Source organism: Lagopus muta, chromosome 22 (assembly GCF_023343835.1).
Source record: "Lagopus muta isolate bLagMut1 chromosome 22, bLagMut1 primary, whole genome shotgun sequence".
Classification (NCBI taxonomy): domain Eukaryota; kingdom Metazoa; phylum Chordata; class Aves; order Galliformes; family Phasianidae; genus Lagopus; species Lagopus muta.
In genome coordinates, this window is record NC_064454.1 from 1499367 (window position 1) to 1518743 (window position 19377).

The following is a 19377-nucleotide window of genomic DNA, read 5'->3' on the forward strand; positions in this document are numbered from 1 at the left end:
TTTTCTGGTAGATATGAATCTTCACGTCTAGTTTTATCTATTTAAAACCCTTGTAAGTTGTCTGTGCCTAAATGAGCTGCTGGAGTGAGTCAGCAGCTGCCCTCAGACCTCCAGTATTTGTGGTGGGGAAACTCAGCCAGAGCTCCTACTTGTTGCACCGTGTGGAGCGAGCCATTTCCGTACCTTTCTCTTCATTTAATCTCTGATTAATTTAATTGCATTCTTCCTAACGATGTAATTCTGTTATTGTTATTTTAAAGATCAAAACAACAAACCGTGAAACCTTTGCCACTTATTGTTGTGAGCAATTAAGTATTGGTTAACTGATTAAACTACTGGCTGTTGTTAGTCCAATGACCTGAGCTGGCTCTTGTTTCTGACTGCCATTACTTAGCAAGGGCTGTTTGGGATGAACAGAGCTGCACAAAGTTGGCAGGCAGGCATTCAGTTTGATGTGAAGTTGTTCAGGCTGTTGTTCCATTAACACAGCTCTGTTCCTTGGTTCTGCAATCACCAAAAGGTCTGAACCCAATGGAACGAGGCGTGGAGTTCAGTGGAAGTGGACGGATTAGATAGGATTAATCCTGGGATTTTCTCCTTAATAACGCAGCGAGAAGCCTTGAGATAGCAGGATGAAAGTGTAAGGATGGATGTTTCCCACTGTATCAGAGCTTATGTGAGCTGTAATGGATAAGTTATGTTTATTTGTAATCGAGCCATGTTTCAGCACTCTGAAGGCACGGCTGGCTGCTCACTGTCCACTGCTGCAGTTCTTTTTTGCCATATTAATGAGATCTCCTAGCTAAAGCATAGCATGCAGGTGCATCGATTTCTTTCCTTTTCGGTGCCTTTTCTGGATGCCTCGTAATGAGCCACGAGAACAGAGATAGCATTTCTGTTCATTTATCCCAGGCCCTAATGCAGTGTGAGCCCAATAAGTGAGAGCTGCGTGTTGTAGTGTGTTGCTCAGCATGAGACAGCAAATGCTGGGCTCTGGCAATGCCCAGGAATAACTTGCCCAAACTCTGTGCGTGGAAGTGATGCGATTTCTTTTTGAATTTATTTCCACCCCCCATATTCTGTTCAGTGATGTTTCTGTGCTGTTGATTTCCACGTTCTGGCTGAGGCCGATGGTTCAGACAGTGCTCAGGTCTGCAGAGCTTATTCATTCGTGGTGAAATCAGCAGAAGGCAGAAATGGACTGCTTTTTTTCCTTATCTTTTTTTAGCTTGACGTTGAGGAGCCAACTGCTGGCATTTATGGGAATAAAATATGACTAAAATAATTTGCATTTAAAATGCAAATGAATGAAAGCATCAGCAAGGAGCCTTCTGCTTTCTTCGTGGTGCACAGACAGGGTGCTGGCGTTGGATCAGTCCAGGGAGGCACTGAGTATAAAGCAAAGCTAATTGGAGTAACTGAGAAACGAAATGGGCTCAGCCTTGTGCTAATTCCAGGGCTGTGGATATTTAGTGTGGCATTGGAGACGAAGAACTGGGAAGGTGCTGAACCACTGACTGAACCAATCACCAGAGCCAAAAAACAAACCCTTCTGACATTCCCAGTGGCAGATTGAGAAGCCTCAGTAAAATTGCAAGAGGTGAATAAGACATAGCTTGAGAGCACTTTGTCAGGATCTTTGGACTTGCATCAATTAGAGTTTATGTTTCATTATTCTTATTCTAAAAGTTGCCTTTGTCACATTACCTGAATGCCAGCTGCCCTTCTGTGTGAGGAGAAGGCTGGCTGTAAGCGTGAGGCCAGCAATGCATCTCTGAATGCATCCTTTCCTGTTAGAAGTCTAATGTTGATTTTGGGCACAGTTTATTGCTTTCTGACCTTGTGTGTGCCAGCAGGACCACGTGCAGAATGTTCTACTGCACGCTTGTGGCTGAGGAGGGATGTGCAGGAGGAGTTCAGTACCCTTCTGTGTGATGGCTGAGTTCTTCCCAGCTCCTATTAAGGAGAAAATAATTAGGCAACGTGCTTGAGAATGGAAGATGAGAATGCCTGTGTTAAGTGAAGCCTGCTTTATTCTGCAGTGTGTTGCTGTAGTGCAGTAGCTGGTAGCTCCAGCTCCCTTCCATCACAACAAGAACGGGCTGTTACACGTGTGTTTTCATATCTGCATCTCCTTTCCTTCTAGCCATGTTACTGAAGATCCCCTTCTCTTCTGGAAGTAGAAGCACAGTGAAGAGATGAATCTATTCAGCCAGACATTCCTCCAGTAGTTATTTCCCATCGTGGAGCACCACGGCAGGGGGGAGATGGACTCGAAGGAAGAAAGTCCTCAGGTGTGGCCTGACTCTGCTGAGCAGGACCAGAATGCTGCTCAGGTGACTTCTGCCTTGGTTTCTGGTTCTGCTGGATTAGGCTCAGTGTAGTGGCTTTGCAAGCAAATGCTCCCATTCAGCTGGTTTTTGTTGGTGTTTGTTTTTTTTTGTTTTTTTTTTTTTTGAAACTATCTGGAAACTCAGCTTGTATTGGAGGGGAAATAGAAACATGCTTGTAGTGATTCCAGAAAGTGAGCTGTGCAAACCACAGCAGTGAGCACACAGGCATTTGAAATGTATGAAATGAAACCAACCAGTAGCAGTATGCATTCAGTGTCCAAAAATAAATATATATGGTTGTGGGAAAGCGAAAGGATATTTGGATTAATGAATATTAAGAAAATATGTGGTCTGTGGCAGCCCATTCTGTTGGCATCAATTGAATCAGCTGGAACTGTGAGTGGACTTTTTAGGAAAGTAATACAATTTTTTTCCAGTCAGACATCTGGGTAGTGGGGAAGAGAGAAATGTTAATTGTCACTGACTAATGTGGTCAGATTCTGCTGTGTGCAGCCAGTCCCTCCATCCCTGAGACAGTGCAGCTGAGAATGTTTAGAAGACTGATTTATTTCTTTGAATATGTTATGAAGGGAGCACTGCATGTCATTTGAACCACAAGCCAAGGAATCGTGGCTTTTCTGGTAACTTCCAGCTTTGAAATTTGCAAAGAAAAGCAGCCTTCAGTAACCTGTGTTCTCTGCAGTGGGATCACAGTGCTGCTGTTTGCACGTGGCAGTTAAAAGGTTTGATCAGTATTTGCAGAGCACTCCAAACGTGAAACACTGCATGCATTTTTACTGTAGTGTTTGCATAAGGATTTATTGTATGGAATCAGTGCTTAGCATCCCTGGGGAGTGCCAGGTGTCTTCTGAAACAAACTAAAGGGTGAAATGAAGTAAATAAAATTTGCAGATGTGGCCTTATTTTATGTGAAAACACGGTGATGGATGTGGATACCAAAGCTTGGTTTCCTACTAACTGTGCTATTTTTTTTCTGTGCACTGAAAATGGTTTTCAACATATGAAAGGTGTCAGCAGATAAGTATGTTGCTATTACCACTGGACTTAGTAATACTGGCTTGTTCTAGGTAATGTTTAGTCAAAATAAATGTATTTGCATTTGAACTGCCCTGGAGGTAACTGTTCTAGTAGCCATTGGAGTCACTGCTTCGTGTTTGCAGTTGTTTCCCTGTTTAAACAGGTGAATTGCCTACTGATGCTGTTTGTGCTCCACAGAAGCAATCACAAACATACTGTTGCTGTCTTGTGATAGCTGCAATCCTATTTCTTGAAGCAATAATCAAAGTTAATAGATTCTGCTAGCCAGTTCATCAAACAGAAAAATTTCTTGCAACTATGGAACCAGCTGAAGTAATTATCATAAATCCAGAAAGCAAGATAGAAAATAAACAGTGCACGTAGTGGCAATGCAGAGGCACAGCCTGAAGCAGGGATGGAGCACCTCGTGGGAAGGCAGGGCCAGCACAGGGCAGCTCAGGTGCATGCAATGCACTGAGTGATGGAAGGGCTGCAGCCAGGATCCACCCCTTTCCAGCCCTCATTTAAGGGTTGGCACTGGAGGGGAGGGGATTCTGCTGGAGATCTCTGCATACGTGGGGCTGTTGCATTTGAGCAAGTCCTCACTTGCTGCAGGCTAGGACTTTGCTGTTCTGCTGTCATTGCTGCTGCTTCCATTGCATTTCTATGTACCAATAAATCCCATATGAAAGTTCAAATCGACAGTTCAAAGTTCAAATCCAAATGTTTTCTCTTACAAATTTTCAAGGTGTTCCAAAACTTGTTTGAATGCATGCTGTGTACCAGTAAGGTCTTGAGTTAAAATGCAGGGTAAAACCTGGAACCAGTGGTAGTTATTACATCCAGATTTCTATGCTGCTAGTGTAATTCAGATGAGTTTATAAACATATTTATTATACACTGAGGTTTCTGTTGTTTTCCTGACACCTGGTTTGTTATTTGGGGCATAAGGTGGTGGGTGCCTCTGCAGCCGTTTCAGTCCAGGGTCTGTTTTTCTTGCAGGTGCACTTTGTCCCAGAAGCAGGGACGGTGGCACAGATTGTGTACAGCGAGGAGCAGGAGCGTCCCTCCCAGCAGGTGGTGTACACAGCAGATGGCACCTCGTACACCTCCGTGGACACCTCGGAGCACACGCTGGTTTACATCCATCCCGTGGAAGCTACGCAGGCACGTGTGGTTCTGAGCCCACCCCTCCCTTATGGCATCTAGGAAATAAAACAGGCTTGTTTGAGATTAAAGCCAGCTGCCAGCGAGCGGCGTGACTGGAAAATAGCAGGCAGTTACTCCTCACGCTTTTATCTGCCCCTTGCTGAACAGGGACTTCATGCTGTTCGTTTCGGTCTGATGTGCAAATGTGGTAATCAAAGGATGTTGAGGCTATGAATTATGAAATGCTTGTTATTTCACTAAAGGTGGACGGGGTGGTAATTAAATCCAAAGTGTTTTTGAAAACGATTAATAGTCTCTCCAGAAATTCTGCCTCTGCCTGTATTTGGTAAAAAGCTGAGAGATCTGTGTCTTCTGGAAGAGTCCTTGTTTGTGCAGTGCAGTGTTAATTATTAATTGTAACAATAACAGCCTTGCCTTTTTGCAGAAGATCCTGGTGACTTCAATCTAATTTTGTAATCTCTCTTCACAGAAGTTGTTGATTGCATAGGCCTCAGTTATTTTTCTTCATAATTATATGGAATATCAAAGCTTTTTTTTCCCCTCTGACAGAGTGTGTTTATATGGAGTTAATATAGCATGCATCTGTACCTCTGCATGGATAGACTTTAAAAATCCAACAAACAAGCACACATAGGCATGCTTCATCAGGGTGCTTTATGTTCTTGGACAGAACAGAGCAATATTGCTGCTAAGGGCCTGTATGTGACACTGCCAGCAGCACTGGCGTAGGCTTCTGTGGCATGATCTTGTCTCTTGTGCAGTTTTCAGCCATATAAAAAGCAGTTCCTATGTGGTGGGCTGTTCTGAGATAAGATACCAAGAGGATATCTCCCAGGAAGTTAATGACCAAGAGAATCTGCAACTCTCTGAATGTTATCACTTAGTCTAAATTAAAAAATGCACTGTAGTAACGAGACATTATCTTGCAAAAAGCACCAAGGGAATTCTTCCCATCTCATGCCTCGGTTTGCTGGAGCCAGACTGCTGTGTGCTGGGGTGTTTCAAATGTTGGCCAAGCAAGCAGGCAAGCTGCTGTCGGTGCTTAGTGTTCCTCTGAGTTTTGCTCTTCTGGTGTAGCAGCTCTCCCAGCAGAGCTGTTCTTGAGGACTAGCATATGAATATTGGAGTTGTTGTGTCTTCTATTAAATGAAAGCAGACATCCTCACCCTACCAAATTCATATGTAGGATGTGCTGATATCCACGTGCTTTCTTTTGAAGAGCTCTCTTTTGAACTTGGAGGAAGAAAAATGAGTCTGCTGTGTTAACAGGCATGTTAAAAGCCAGCAAAGCAGTTATTCTTATGGGGATTGCATTTTGGTGACAGAGCAATGCTTGCGTTGGGAATAATCAACCCAAGGCCAGTTTGATAAACCTTTCTCACTTTGTCTAGACTCTGTTTACAGATCCATCCCAAGTGGCTTATGTCCAGCAGGATGCCACCACGCAGCAGGTAAGAAGAGATCGTTTTCTTTGGGCTTCAAATTATAAGGAACATCAGTGACAGAGCTTAAAGAGCTTACTCTGAATTAGCAAGGTGACAACCTTCAGTCACTTACCATCTTCCCAGTGATGGTGAACAAAAAGCAGGTGTTGGTGAGAGACTGTTATCTTGGCCCTTCTGTGCATCAGTGTCAATAGAAAGCATGAATTTATTTTTTAATACATGTTCAACACCAATACAAATTTACTGTCCCAGACATCGTGAGAAATCTTTCAACAGTATTGCTTTAAGTCAGTCAGCAGGCTGATACATCTGACTTTACTTTAATGTCATTCTGCAATGACTGAGTTAGAAATTGTCCCCATACAGACTGATCAAAATACCTAGAAGCCCCTAAAAGCTTTCAAGGGGTAGAGATTGGTTCTGAGCCAAGCTCTCAATCTACCAGAAACTTCCCTGGAAAATAAGCATGGAACCTGAAGGAACTCAGTTGTTGGTTTATTTCTTTTTGGGGGATTTCCCTGGGCTGACATGCTTGTCTGTAGGAAGTGGTCTGGGAGTAGAAATGCCCCTGGAATGGCACTGGTGTGTTAGATGTGAATTATCACCATATTGCCAATGCTATCATTACAGTGTGTATTGGCTGTCTTAGTGGAGGGTTGAATGTGCACTGAAAAATAAAGCTTCTTGTTTAAAGGAGACCTAAACTGAGACACAGACTGGAAACTGAATGCCACAGAGCTGTGAGCTGCTTTTTTTGCTTGTCTTTTGAAGGTGTCATTTTGAATATTTTTGCCATATTAGTTCTGCTCCAGCAGAAAGCCAAAAAATTCTGTTTAATCACCACAAAGCTTATTCAGCAAGCTTTCCCAGTAAATAGATGATGAAACTGGGGGGATGGAATTCTTACCTGCAGTGCAGGTGACTCTGAGAGTAGGCTGTGAGCTGCTGCTCTAATACGTTGAGCACCAAGGGCATCAGAAGTTCTTGTCTGTGTGTCTTCAGGCTGCCCTCCTTTCTTAGGCTGGCAGCAGTCCCAGCAGAACAATCTCATTATGGCAGTTATTACCTTTGCAGGTGTTTTTACATCAGCATTTCATGTAGGACATCCCTGAACAAAGGCATCTTTGTCTTTGGGAAGTTTTACTTAAAGAAAAAAAAAATCTTTAAAATTTCCTTTTAAAATAATGCCTATATTTGCATTGCCTGGAACTTACATGGAAATGAAAATTAGGGATGTTTGAGGTGTGATTAGCAGTGAGGAGTGCTAATATGTGGTGCAAACAGACGTGAGGTTGTATGAGCCTCTGGATGCTGGCACTGCTGAACAAGGATGCTGTTCTGTTGCCCCTTGGCATCCTCCATGGCAGCAGTGTGCAGTTCAGCTGTGATCCTGGATGTTTCTTATTTGCTTTCATGCACTTCCCTGAAGTCTTTTTATTCTTTTTTTCCTGTAGGTTTATAAGCAGTTTCATAAATTACTTTTAATACATCTTTAAGCTACATTTGAAGTTTTAAAACTATCTGCTTATGTTATGAATTTTCTTGTGTGCTCCTTTAGTGCTGGCGTACTTCACTGTTCTCAGTTCTATCTGATATTTATTGTGCACTCTGTAGTGGGGCAGAGGCTTTAATTTTAGCATCAAAGCTGTTTAACAGTCAGAGACATGAACTTGCAGCCACATAATGTCAACTGTAGAGAAGGATGGAAAGTCATGCAGTGTGCTGGCACGAGTGGCTGCATAGATAAGCAGAGCACAAAGACAGGAGAGGTGATTCTTGAGAGTTCAGTTCTGCTTTATCACAGTATGAATGGGAACAGTGTGTGATAATGTGTTAATTTTCCTGTTGCTACACTAAGATATGGTATAAAATTGAAGAAAAAATGGATGGCGTGGCCAAATAATGTAATAAAATTGTTGGAGTTCTCTCATCTTTGAGTGCTTGAACCTCCAACAAGGTCAGTACACCTCTTTGTGTTATAGTGTGTCTTGTTTACTTAAGAAGAAGGAATACAGATGAAATCAGGAGATGATTCTTCATTTTATTTTTCAATGGAGAAGGAGGAAAGTAAATTTGGAAATGGAAGAGACAAAGACCATAGTTGAGTGGTTTGCCAAGAGCTAAGTAAAGAGCTCATCACGCTTGGCTTTGGCCTCTTTGAAGCCCAGGCTGGGTAACGCTTCTGCTTAAAGGAGTGGGACATGGGCTGAGAAGCTTTTCAGTTTGGGTTTTGTCTTTTCCTGTTGTCTCTGGATTTTTTAGGCTTTATTCAAGTCTGTCATCCATACCAAAAACGTCATTGAAATGCTGCAGATTTTGACCTAGAGTAGGACTCCAGGGAGCTTTGCATGCAGGGCTCTGCTGTGTACAAGTGAAAAATGGAAATGATGCAGTGCTAAAATGAGTGCCTATAATTTTAGGTAACTGTGCTCTTGCCTGCTGCTGCTCAGAGCATGAATCCCACCAACCTGTCTGTGCTCGGCAGCGTTGCTGAATCCCCCCAGCAAATGGCTCTGGAGCAGGGTCAACAAGCAGATAGAGTAAGTTGCCAGGCACCCTTTTCTTTTTGAATGCAAAAGTACACTGATTTCATTGTCTCAGGTGATGAACTGTGTCTGAGTGATATGGGAGGAGATGCAGAAAACCCTAGCACAGATTTGTACTGTCTTCATCTCACCATAGAATGTGTTGTGTTATTTTCTTGAGAGAGATCATATCTGATACACAGCAAAACCTCATCTGAGGGTTGTTTTGTTTTGAGCAAGCACCTTAAGATCATCCTTGCTTTGAGAAACAAAGTTAACAGTAGTTGTAACTCTGACTGTCACATAGGACCAAGATCCTCTGGGTGTCCTTGCCAATCTCTTGACAGCTTTACTGTGTTTGGTGTTTCTTGTTCCCTACCTGAGAAACCTGTGTAGCAGATGGATATTCAGTGCACTGCATGTTGGTTAAAATGTAGGGGAAGTCAAGGAAAAAAATCATTAAAATAGTGAGGGAATAAAATAGTCTTGGTGTTATCTCCTCCCTCATTGACTTTTTTTACACATGTGTTCTGGGGATTGTTTTCATCTGATTGTATGATAGGAGAAAAAAAAATGTACTGAAGTTCAGGGTTTGACAGTTTGTACAAAACAAGTTGAAATACAGCTTTAGGCTCTGTGTAACTTCCAGAGAGCTTGGACTCCATTGCTGAAACTTTTCATGAACATCCAGAACTTCTGACTTCAGTTTTTCCTTCCTTGAAGTCAGGCCTTGCCAGAGCTGTCCTGGGTGACTGTCAGCAGCAGGGATTTCAAGCATCACTCAGCATTCATGTATCGTGTAGCGTCTCTTTCCTTCCTCCTTTCCCTTACCAGAGAAAGCAGGAAGGTTAGGCTAGCAGGAGCCCTCATTGCTTGTTTTTGTAAGAGTGTTTTTCCTTGTGAACCAGTTGTGATTGCTTTCTGTGAATTCTGTCTTCAGGCATCGTTACCGGTGCATAACCAGGTGTTGCCTCCTATGGAGGCAGTGGATGGTTCTGACCCTCTGGCACCGCTGCAGAATCAGATGGAAAGGATGGAAACAAAAGAGGAAGACGACGAGGATGAAGAAGATGATGAAGATGGGGAAGACACTGACATGGATGAATGGGATCCAGATCCACCTCGACCGTTTGATCCCAATGATCTGTGTAAGCATGTGAAGTAGTATGTAGCTTTTCAGCTGCCCTTTCTTTTGCTTTCACCAGGCCTCTACTAGAGCGAGTCAAAGATCTCTTGTGTTTTTAGCAGTAATAACTGAAGCCCTTTATATCCAGAAATGCATGCTCATGTTGGGCTTTGTCATATAGAAGGCAAAGTGAGATAGTTCTTCATTTTGTGGGAGGCCATCTTCCCTAATCTTTTAAAAGACAGGCAGACTATTGGAGTGAATGTTCCTGTATCTGAGACGAAGATGCTCAGAGTGATAAGGCTGTCTCTTCTGAGCTGGTGCGTGTCTGTGTGACAGTCATGTCCTCTCTGACTTTGTGTTGTAGGGTGTGAAGAGTGTAATAATGCACATCCTTCTGTGTGTCCAAAACATGGACCTTTGCATCCGATCCCAAACCGGCCTGTGCTGACCAAGGCAAGAGCCAGCCTCCCCTTGGTGCTCTACATAGACAGGTTTTTGGGAGGAGTCTTCTCCAAAAGGCGCATCCCCAAACGCACGCAGTTTGGACCTGTCGAAGGACCCCTGGTTAGACAAACTGAGCTCAAAGACTGCTATATCCATTTGAAGGTAAGGGTGTGCGAGAGGAGAGGAATTTATATTTAAACTTTGATTTTTGTCAATTTCAATCAGTGGCTGCAACTTGATCAACTACTTCACTGGACGTGTGCCTGTGTTGCTTCATTTCTGAATGTAACTCAGAAATATGCAGCTTGCTTTGGCTTCAAATCTGTCCTTTTATCAAGGAGGCAGTAATCATGATGAATATTCTAACATTGTGGTGTTACGATGTATAGGACTCCAAGTATGCAATGCTGTGAATCACTGTCATGTAGGCAGAAGCAACGTGTAGACATAAAAATAGTCTGAGGATGTTTTGCAGCCCTTATTTTGCATCATGCTGTAACTTATTTTGTTTTTTCTTCCTTTCCCTTCTTCCTCCACCAGGATGTAGGGGAGAGGAGAGATTTTTCTCTCCCGTTCTCCTTGCCAAGTCTATTGGCACGAGATAAACTGGGTTTCACTAATTTCTATTTCATGTTTACTGGCTTGATCATAGGAGTTACTCTAGTACTTGCTTGATGTATGGTCCAGTCTTAACAGCAGTGGTCAGTGTCTGACTAGGAGTACAGACAGGTTCAGTAACAGATTCACAAGTTCATTTGAAGAAGTGGGTTTTGTTTTTTTTTAACAGCTTGAGGCACTGAGAGGCCTGAAATAGAAGAAGTGGGTGTGCTAGTTAGAAACATCGGGCAACATCTGCTGTGTCTGCTGCTGAAAGTTCAGCTTCTTGTGCCTCAGTCACAGCTGTACATCACATACTGTGCCTGACTCTAATCACTACCTGTGTCTAAGTATTTTCTTGTGTACTGCTTGTTCTTGGATCCCCATTGGCAAAGAGATCAGCTATGTGCTCGTTGCTTTTCTGATGTAAATGTTGTGTAGTCACAGTAGACTTTGTTTAGAAGTTGGAATTCTTTCAAATCTGCTGCAGGAAAGTCATGTGTAACTGATTCTTATTACAGGTGTCTCTTGATAAAGGTGACAGAAAAGACAGAGATTTACAAGAGGACCTGTGGTTTGAACTTTCTAGTGAGGCTCTTTGTAACTGGATGATGTTTGTGCGTCCAGCTCAAAACCACTTGGAGCAGAACCTGGTTGCTTATCAGTATGGCCACCACATTTATTACACAACCATTAAAAACGTGGAGCCCAAACAGGAACTCAAGGTATGGCATTGCTCGTATTTGTGGGCTTACAGTTTCTGCTGATGGAATTGATTTCAATTGCTACCTAATAAGCACATCTCCAAGAGCCAGAAATGATTGCTGTAAATAATTGGAGCATTTTTTAGGGCTTTTTCCTGTGATAAAGCACATGGTGGCCTGAATCAAATGTCACTGAACTCGGCAGTCAGCCACTTACGGGTTTTAAATGAGTTTGGCTGAGACATAAAATGAGGAAGCTTAAAATTAGAGCATGTAAATGATTTGCTTGTCACTGTCATGCTTTACACTGCATATATTTTGCTGATGCAATCTAATTTTTATTACAGTAGTCTTATTCTTTTTAGTTCTGGATGCCCTTTCCAGTTAGTCCTATGTGCCTTTGACATGTTTTCTGGTGCTTAAGTGAATGTGGTCTTTCACTTTACCTGGCTTTCCTGGAACTTTTGAAACTTTGCATGTGGAAAGTGATAAAGGATGTTGTGACTGCTCTGTGAGTGACTTTTTGTTCCCTCTAAAAATGTATAGATTACTTTGAGCTCAAAGCAGCATGGCTGGCTGAGACAGCCTTCCTTCTTAACATCATCTGGGGAACTGGGGAGGTGACAAGGGGAAAGCTAGTGTCAGGAAATGGTTTGTTCTTCAGAGCATTCTTGTTGCACGTGAGTTCTTACAGTTTAACAGAAGGAAGTTGGAAACACACTTAGCTAAACCAAAAGCCTGCTTATACGCTTGTTGCTGATTTTTTAAGAGCAGAAACTTTTTCCTTCCCTGGAATCAGTTCTTAATTTGTTTAAACCAAATCACTGGGAACCTTATTAATCTATTCTAAATGTATCCAAACTGCATTTTTCAACTGGTCTAAAATCAATTTGAAATCAGGCTTCAATTAAATCTGTACAGACCTCCTTGTGAAAGCACCATTTTTCTTCATGTGTCAGTAGTGTCTTTAGGGGTAGAATCGTTGGGGTAACTGACAGCAAATTACCTAGCCTGTACAGTGTTTTCTTTGCCAAGTGAGCATCAATATGAATGTGTGGAACTTGAGCACTGCATGACAGGTGAGTTGTCTGGGGGCTCCAGGTTTCTTCCTTAGTCCAGCTAGTTAGATGCCTACCAGGTAACATGTATGTGCTGAGCAAGTCTCCCAAGGTCTTAGAAATGCTGCTCATAGCACTGCTACAAAAACACCTGTGACTCAGTCAAAACTTGCCCAGGTTTTTCATGCTGGAAATCCGTTCATGTTTATTTAAGAACATCTTTTAAAATTGAGCCTTTTTAAGTAAACAGCAAGATGAAAAGTGACACAAGAATTTTGAGCTAAATTTAAGCATCTGATTCTAGGTTCTGGTAAACTTAGCCATTCATGTGGCTCTGTGCTGAAGGTTTCCTAAATCACTTTAAAAGTGAGCCCAGCAGGCTGCAGCCTAGCAGTCCTTTGTTCTGGGAAGCAGGACCATATTGCTTGACTTCTGCTTCTAAAAACACTTTTACTTGTGTCTCTGCGTGCTGTGCTGCCTGTTGTCTGTGTAAAGACATGGGAAATCCCTGCAGTTAAGAACTCTTCCTTTTGGTACAACTGCCCTCCCAAATAACAGTGCTGTGCAGTAAGATCTGCAGAGGTGAATTTTCTTTCCTTTAGAATAGTGGTAGCCAGGTGTGAGATTCACATTTGTATGAGGAGGCTGTACTTTAACATTACGTGGACATGCTTGCTAAGCTCTTCTATTCATCCATGGAGGTATATTAAGCTCAACAGCTTTATTAGCAAGGACAAAAGGAGAAAAAGGAATTAGGGTTGAGGCGAATAAAGTAAGCATATTGCATAGAAAACATTTTTCAAATGAATTCCTCTTGGTTCTTTTCCATGTAAGGAAGCATTATGTTCCCTTGTATTTCCCACTCAAGGTGTGGTACGCTGCCTCTTACGCAGAGTTTGTGAACCAGAAGATCCATGACATATCTGAGGAGGAACGCAAGGGTAACTTGGGCTTTTCTGCCTTCTGTTTGTGCAGTGTGATGCTGGTTGGGTGACAAACTTAGTTTTGAGTATGGGGCCTATAAGCTGCTGGAAAGAAGTGTTTCTGAACTTGAGAAATGAACCTGTATGCTCCTGCTTCAGGTTGAAGAGACTTCTGTTGACTGCACCTAGCCACACAATGCTGTAGGTGCTCTTTTGGGTACCTAATTCATGTGAATTTTCCCCAGTGACCTTCTTGTCTTTCTACAAGGAGCTGCAGTTGTGTCCCAGGGCAGAGAGGATTGCTAAAAGCTATGTTGAGTGGGGCTGTGCTGGGTGTTCTGCAGTCTGTCTCCACTTGAGTGGAGAAATACAGCCCAGGATAGAAGTGCTTGGGGAAAAAAAAACAGAGGCATTTAATTGATAGTGTCTGAAATGCTGTTACTGACCTTTCCAATGGAACACAGTTCTCAGAGAGCAAGAGAAGAACTGGCCGTGTTACGAGTGCAACCGTCGTTTCATGAGCTCCGAGCAGCTTCAGCAGCACCTCAACTCCCATGATGAGAAGCTGGACTTCTTCAGCAGGTACTGAAAGCTTTAGCTTTGTCCCTGTGTAATGTTGTTGCTCTTCAAGGTTTGCAGAGTTAATATCTGCAGGTATTAGTAACCAACTTGGGTATTCAGGAGAGAGTGGCTCAGCACCAAGGAGGTGAAAATACAGCACCAGAAAGCTGAGCGGCTTAAGAGGTTTTGCCACAGAAGGAGCTGAAGGAAAATAAATCCTTCAGGGAAGCTGGTGAAGTTTTTTTTTGTTTGTTTTGTTTTAAACAATGACTTAAACTGCAATATTTTTGTATGGCAGAAGTGAAATGCTGATCCTTTTCTGATGTATCCAGATACAGAGCTCAAAGAATGAGGCATCCTGTGCTTTGCCTCTCCACTGAGGTGGAAAGATAGTTATCCTGACCTATTATAAACTCAATCTAGAACCATCCTTCAGGGAACAGTAGACATTGGTGCCTTGTTGTTCCTGAAATTTGTTAAGTGGCTGCATTTTTTTTTTGTTTGTTTGTTTTGACACAGAGTTGTTCCCTTCAGTTTGCAGTGTCTGAGTGCTTTTTTGGGGAGGGATGTTATGGCTTCAGGCTTTAAATTGGATTGCTGGTACAGTTACTTCCCAGCACTCCGTACCCTGGGATGCCAGAAGAAGAGTTGCCGTGGCTGAGCACTTGCTGGAAGCCAGTAGTCCTGTCAGTCCCAAAATTATCAAAGTAAATTATAGTGTGTTCTGTACTGTGATTTCTCAGAGTGCAGCATAAGAGCACTGGTTGGTACCTGCTTATGGTTTTTGGTGACAGAGTTTCTTCAGATTTTGTTCTTCATTGCAGGCTGTTGTACTAAGTAAGAATGCATTAAATGAGTGAAGATGCCAGATCCATCTCTTGTCTCTAACTTGAAGCATTGTGCTCTGCAGAGCCAGAGGAAGAGGTCGTGGGCGAGGAAAAAGAAGGTTTGGACCAGGCAGGCGCCCGGGACGCCCTCCCAAATTCATGCGTATGGAAGTGACCATTGAAAATGGAGAGAAGTGTGAAGAAGGAACACAGGTATATTTGAGGGATGGGGAGGAGGAAAACAAGATACCACATGGGATGTAAATGTTTAACTGGAAGAATTTAGGGCATCAGTGTAAGCTGAAGGCTTGCTCCTGCTTTATATCCAAGTAAATTGTGATGTTTCTAGGTGTGAGTCTTTGCTGGAGGAGCACATCACTTCTGTTCTATAAAGTCTGTAAAATTGCTTGCATTTCCACAGCAACTTTAATCCCAAATCTTGTAGCAGTGAGATAGGCTACTGCAGCTGTTTAGCAGCATCACAGAAGTAATTTAGACAGTAAAACTGTAATGGGAATTTAGGTTCACATTTGTCCTTTCTGGAACATGAGGTCAGAGCCTGCTCTTATAACTGTTGCTGGTGGAATTAAATCAGGTAGAGCTATGATTCTTTATGATGTTTTAATATTAACAAAGGGTCCTTCTGTCAGCCTACTTACTGCAAAATTATTTTGCTTGTGGCTGTTAGTTATATTCTGCAGGAACCTAATGTGATACATTGATATAAATTAAATGTTAATTCTGTCTAATGCTGACTGGGCATAGGGTTAACATAAGACCCTTTTATGAAGGTGTCACAAGAAATCAGTGGCTCAGTTTCGTTGCTTGGCTGAAAGCTGGTGTCTGGAGTGGTAATTTTCTTCTGGCATCTCACTTGGTTACAGTTCATTGCTGATTCAAAGGGAGGAAGGCATACATGGCCTCTGAACGCCTGCTATTTGCTTTCTGAGCATGCAGAACTGCCCTAAATTTTGCATTATATGCATACAGTTTGAGATGGTGCCACTCTCTTTGCAAATTGAGCCAGCAGCCAGCTCCAAGTCCCAGCTCTTCAGAGAGTCAAGACTCACTGGGCACAATCCTCTGCTAATTTGTCTGAGTGGCTCTGGGCTGGTGGTGGCTCGCATCCTCCCAGCCTGGGAGTATGGCCCACATTTAGTTCACGTGAGTCTGTGAAGTCAAGCAGGGAAGCGTCCCAGGTCTTTGGATGTCTGCCCACCTTCCTAATGACTAGGCACAAGTTCATCTGCCTGAGAACTTGAGGCTTGAGGTGTCATGACCACGGTTCTGTGTCGACATGTGTGAAAATTTGCCACCTAGGCCAGGATGGGACCTTTTGGATAGAATACTGTTCTACTGAATCTGTCTGTCTGGTAAGCACTAATGGTTTATAACAGCTGCACTCCTGGCATCTTGCTGTTTTGGCTTTTTTCCTCCCATGCCTCCATTTATGTTTGAACAGTACCAGCGCTGAGCTGTTGCATTCTTGATGTTTTTCTTCATAGTTTGACCTTTCAAGTTCCTTAGTTGCATTATAAGTGATTACATGTAAGGATCCACGGGTTTTTTCTCCTTATACTGGAGGTTTCTATCCAAAAGGAGTTACTGGACTTTATGAGGAAAACAAATGTGGACTGTAGCATGTGTTTCCTGTTCCCAACACCCTCCCTTTTCTTTTATAGTCATGCTAAAATGGAAGAGAATATCTTTGTGTGATAAATATAAGTAATATATGCAGCTGGGTAGATGAGAGTGCAGAACTTGGAAACTGGATAGTAAAACACACTGTGCACAGTGTAATGATCTCATTTATCACTCTTCAGTTTGTCATTCCAGCTAGTTTGCTAGAAAGGGGAGACTGCATATCAATGCCCGATAATGATTCGAAGTGACAGCAGTTTCAATGAGACAGATTCCCTGCTTTTCCTGGAGGTCTCATCTGTGCTACAGACTTTGGTCTTAAAATTTCTTACAGGTCAGCCTAAATATCTTTGGTTCAAGCAGTGATGAGGTCTGTAGTGCAGAAGTTTGCTTGGCTGTTAACAGCTGGGTCATTTTGATCCTGTGTCCAGTCAGATGTGGATGATGTTATGGCAAAAAGTGTTACATTCTTGTAGTGCTGCTTCCTCAGTGCTCTGAATGTTGCTGCTGTAGGTGGAGAACTGCTGAGATTATCACTGAAACATATTGGAATAGAGTAGTGTGGACACTTGTTTATAGCTTACAATGAAATATGTAGAAATCTGGTTGTCTGCTGAGTGATATCAAAGCATTTTTCAGTGGGTGGGGGGAATAATCACTGGCTGTATGGTTTGCGATTTCAGGACTTGCTGCATTTTTCCAGCAAGGGGCAGTTTGATGAGGCCAGACAAGCAACACTGAATGGGCTGGAGCAGCAGGAACAGACTCCAGTGCCATCAGAGACACAGCCGACACTGGAGCAGCAGTCAGAAAGCCACCCACTGCAGATCCAGCCCCAGCACGACGAGAGCGCGGCGCCTGCGCAGAGCACCATGACTGCAGATGACATGAGGCGAGCAAAGCGTATCAGGGTGAGCAAAGACAATGGTGGCTCATGTTTTCTCTCACCCCCTCCGTGTGCTGTAACCCAGAGAATGCTGGACCTGCCTGAAAGGAGCAGCTGGTCCCTTTCTCCCACTGCAGTATCCATTTCCAAGTCCTGATTAAAGCATCTCATTCCTAGCAAATTTTCCTTCTGAGAGGAAGACAAATCTCATGTAAAGAACGAGTATCTCATGAGATGCGATGGAGAACTGGTCACCAATTGGAGCTGATTCAATTCCAGCACAGTAATTCTTTCACACAAGCACAGTCCATCCAAGCTGGCAAGCAGGAGTGCTTCCAACAGCCGGCTGGATCTGTGCTGTGGCACAGACTGGCTTATTCACAGCACCATCTGTGTCTCTCAGAACTCTTGCCTTGCAAATAGTTGCTAAAGAGAAATCACAACCGCAGTTCAAGTCTGCTTAGTTGATGATAGTGATAAAATCCTTTCTTGGGGTAGAAAACCTGTCTGTCTTTGTGAGATTAAAACCTGTGCTAAGAGCTTTGTGTACCAACAGCAAATGCTTTGAACCTGAGCTCTGTCAGCTGAGTGAGCTGTTTTTTTTTTCTCTATTGTGTGTGGGAGGGAAATGATTCAAGCAAATAATCCTTCAAGCCATGTAACTGTGAGATTGGTTTATTTAGCCAAACATCTTTCTCTTCCATGTGTAAAATTTTGATTACAGAAGGGAACAGCTGCAATTTGGTAAGGCATAGTTTTTAGGGGATGAGAAGATTAGAAAAGAGTTGAGTAACAGTTCAGTATAGGAAGATGTTGAGCCAGATTTGTGTCTCAGTTTATGGTGATATGCATGCAAACGATTGTGGTGTTACCCCATAAGTACAGCAGCATATCTGGAAGGAGGAGTTTGGCTGTGATGTTAATTTAAGGTTTTGTTAAACAGTAAATGCAGGAGGAAAGGGAAAGAAATTCAGAAGTTACTTATGTCCTGCTGCTTGGTGTTCATCCTCTGAATGTTTATCACAAGCAGATCACAAAAAGAGGTGTGCAGTGGTGGTTTGATCCTCAGTGATGTGTTTGTATCACCAAATCTACAAATTAAACAGCTTGTTTAGCAGTGATGTTTCAAGAGAGGGGCATTGGCAGAATGGCACACTGATGGTTGTGTAGCACTTCTCATTGCATCAGGCTGAGACAACAGAAAACTAGCTGCCATTACTTTTTAACAACTGAAGAATTGTGTTGAGTTCAGTACCCTGTGAGTGCTCCTTCCATTCAGCTGTTCTCAGCATGCACAGTAGCATGTCCTCAGTATTATCAACAAGTAAATACTTGGTTTTAAGAGTATAGCATGTAATTCATTTCCAGAGAATAGGTAGGAAGCCTTGACAGCTGATTACCATCTGGAAACCTGTACTGCTGTAGTTCTTCCTTATTACTCACATGAGGTTGCATTTTCAAAGCCAGCAATCTCTTGTGACTCACCTCAGCTTTTCTGAGGTTTGAGGCAGGGATGTTCTGTGTGTGTTTTCATTCCAGCTGTAGTATTGAACTCTGGTGCCCCAGGTTCAAGTCCTGATGGAATTAGTTCATTTTTCATCCTCTGCTTTGAAGCCTGTGGAGTTTGACTTTAAATATGGAAGTCTGTTAGTTACTATTGAAAGGATATAGCCACCCTATTCTTCCAATGAAATAAAGTACACTGTCTTCAGCTAAAAGGAATTTTTTAATAATTTCGATTTAGTTCTGTTGTCCAGAGTGATTATGGACTGATCTCAGGAACACATGCACTTCCAAATGGCCTTTTTTCATGTACAGACCTGATCCTAACGTGCCCTTCATGGGGTGACTGTTAACCCAGAGGAAGCAAGTGGCATGACAGGGATATGATTAGGAAAGCACAGTCATTTCCTTTGTGCTGAAGGAGGGAAGGTGCTAAGTTCTGTAATGATGAGTACAATGAGGTGAGGCTCAAAATGTCCCTGTTCCTCAACTTTCCACCGTATCAATCCTTGCCTGCTTGTCGTTCTGCCCTAATTATTCCCTTTTGCCAGAGGTATTTCATTCTCTCTGGCTCCACAGTTACATTACATCAT

The 19377-nt window shown here is 42.8% G+C and overlaps 1 protein-coding gene across 11 annotated transcripts in view; it reads left to right on the plus strand.

Annotated features, from left to right (window-relative positions):
* Positions 1–19377, plus strand: part of PRDM10 (PR/SET domain 10) — a 39065-nt gene that overhangs the window by 6616 nt on the left and 13072 nt on the right. For 8 of the 11 annotated variants that reach the window (XM_048968191.1, XM_048968197.1, XM_048968187.1 and 5 more), the window contains exons 2-12: positions 2147–2336; positions 4374–4538; positions 5933–5992; positions 8407–8526; positions 9452–9659; positions 10005–10246; positions 11203–11406; positions 13312–13384; positions 13831–13948; positions 14838–14967; positions 17079–17306. In XM_048968191.1, the coding sequence (XP_048824148.1) occupies positions 2268–2336; positions 4374–4538; positions 5933–5992; positions 8407–8526; positions 9452–9659; positions 10005–10246; positions 11203–11406; positions 13312–13384; positions 13831–13948; positions 14838–14967; positions 17079–17306 (1617 nt within the window). In that variant the 5' untranslated portion in view covers positions 2147–2267. Of the gene's footprint in view, positions 1–57; positions 1601–2146; positions 2337–4373; positions 4539–5932; positions 5993–8406; positions 8527–9451; positions 9660–10004; positions 10247–11202; positions 11407–13311; positions 13385–13830; positions 13949–14837; positions 14968–17078; positions 17307–19377 lie in introns of those variants that run through there. The other 3 variants (XM_048968192.1, XM_048968194.1, XM_048968195.1) reach the window with 3 other exon arrangements.